The 2371-nt window shown below is 42.7% G+C and overlaps 1 protein-coding gene across 1 annotated transcript; it reads right to left on the reverse strand.

The window, feature by feature from the left end:
- Window positions 1-461: 461 nt before the first annotated feature.
- Window positions 462-932, reverse strand: LOC144225150 (small ribosomal subunit protein uS8). Its single transcript, XM_077756316.1, has one exon. The coding sequence runs from the start codon at window positions 891-893 to the stop codon at window positions 501-503; it is 393 nt and encodes a 130-aa protein (XP_077612442.1). The 5' UTR covers window positions 894-932; the 3' UTR covers window positions 462-500.
- Window positions 933-2371: the final 1439 nt, after the last annotated feature.

Consider the following 2371-nt stretch of genomic DNA (forward strand, 5'->3'; position numbering starts at 1 on the left):
CTCTGTGCTGACTGCCAGCTCAGAGCCTGGAGGATGTTTCAGATTCTGTATCTACCTTTCTCTCTGACTCTACCCTGCTCATGCTGTCTCTCTCTCTCTCTCTCTCTCAGAAATAAATAAAAACATTAAAAAAGAATTTATATTTTGACGATGACTTGGGTTCCCAGGTACTCTTACTTTTAGTGACAAAAACAACTGGATGTGTTGCAATATTCATTACAATGAGTTATATTTTTTATTGGAAATTTGTGAACTGCCCTTGTTGTATTTCACAAATTCATTTAAGGGTGATTGGCTCCAAGAGGAGGAGGGGTCATTCCTGGAATGTGGTTTGCATCAGTTTCATANCTCTCTCTCTCAGAAATAAATAAAAACATTAAAAAAGAATTTATATTTTGATGATGACTTGGGTTCCCAGGTACTCTTACTTTTATTTTTTTTTATTTTTTTTTTTTTTAGAGTCCAGTGAGGCATTTTATTTGTATGAACGTATTACATCTCTAGAAAAAGAATCCCAGGATTTTCCCTCCTGTGTGTTTTCGTCTTGCTTCTTCATGGTCCATGATGCCAGCTGAGGTTGTCAGTACAATGAAACCAAACTGGCGGGACGGGAGCAGATTATTCTGCCATTTTTCTAGATCTTTGAGTTGTACATCAAACCTGGGGCTGATCACTCCACACTTGTTTAACCGGCCTGTGAGATTCACAACAATTTTCCCAGCTCTGTGATCATCGATGATTTCAAATTCGCCAATGTAACCATGCTTCATCATCACGGTCAGAAATCGGACGATGACTTTGGAGCATGGCCTGATAAGAACCTGGCGTTTGCCTCTCTTTTCGGCATTGTTAATGCTCTTGAGCGCGTCTGCCAGGACATTCATGCGCACCATTGTGGCGGTAGAGAAAAAAGGCGGAAAGAGGACGGGAGGGGTGAGCGCACGGAGTTATATCCCAGGTACTCTTACTTTTAGTGACAAAAACAACTGGATGTGTTGCAATATTCATTACAATGAGTTATATTTTTTATTGGAAATTTGTGAACTGCCCTTGTTGTATTTCACAAATTCATTTAAGGGTGATTGGCTCCAAGAGGAGGAGGGGTCATTCCTGGAATGTGGTTTGCATCAGTTTCATAGCCTATAAGTTTGGAAATCATATCCTGGGAAGGGATAAAATTGCCCAGTTGATAGATGCCACTCCATGAGCTTCAAAGTCTCTCTCTAGATAAGCAGTCCTTCCTCCTACAACGGTGATATGTTGATCATCCTTATGTTTCCTACAAACATCAGCCAGAATCCTTAAAACTAGAAAGTAGGGGGCTGGGTCCAATGTCTAATTTGGAGACAGTAGAATACAGGAAGAAGTCATTAAGTAGGATGTTGATTTGCAATAGGCTTGGGAGTAAGGGACCCAAATGGAAAACTTAATGTTAGTCATGGAAGAGGCAAAAGCGTGGAGCCTCCCTTGGTGGATGGATGTTAGTCTTAACAGCCACAGCCATGCTCTTCTAGAATGACTAACCCTTGATTGTCTAGGGATTGTGCCAGGCGGGTAACCATTCAAAATCTTTGCTTCTCTCTCTTTCTGTGTCCAATTTCCTCACTGTTTAGTACTTAAACTAAAGAATGATTGAGGAATTGTTAGAAACCAAAACTCACCTGTGTCTGGGCATTTGCTGTCAAATGCAGGAAAAAGTGTGAAGGAAGTATCTAAAGAAAATAGTGAATTGTCTGAAGGCTTAATTTGTGCATGTATTAAACCTTTCTCATTGGCTCCAAGAATTAAGCTCCAACTATACAACTGGATTTCAGCACATTTTCTGAAATTCCACAACTTTTTTGTATAGTGTTTGAAATTCTCTCAGAGTAATGTGCCACATCCTTAGGACTGCTCATTTTCTATTTCCATGGCTAGGTAACAACATTTAGGATGTCAGCAAATCCACTTGCCTTTCAGTTAGTGGTATAGACGGGAGGCTGCTGTGAAGTGGCTGGTGAGGGATGAGAGCAAGGGAGGAGGCTGGACCTGAGACGGATAAGGGACTGGATGACAAGGCAGTTGCTGGCTACCCTTGCACATCTGCCCAGGGGACCGGGAGAGCAAGGGATTGTGGTGAGAGAGGAGAAGCATTGAAAGAAGTGTTGTGACAGAGGGAGCCAAGAGCACTGGCTGGACTTCACCCATTAGGGATCTTCTTCCGGGAAGCAGGCATGGTGTGGGACAACTGCCTGCTGCTCCTTTCCCCTTTCCTATTGCAGTGGCCACAGGAATGGTGTCACAGCCACTGTTGTGACTCCCTGAATGGGGTCCTTTGGTTCAGCCACAGTTCATGCATTATCCTCAGAGAAGCTCACAGTCCTGGCCCTTT

The sequence above is a fragment of the Crocuta crocuta genome, unplaced genomic scaffold (genome assembly GCF_008692635.1).
Source record: "Crocuta crocuta isolate KB4526 unplaced genomic scaffold, BGI_CrCroc_1.0 scaffold388, whole genome shotgun sequence".
Classification (NCBI taxonomy): Eukaryota; Metazoa; Chordata; class Mammalia; order Carnivora; family Hyaenidae; genus Crocuta; species Crocuta crocuta.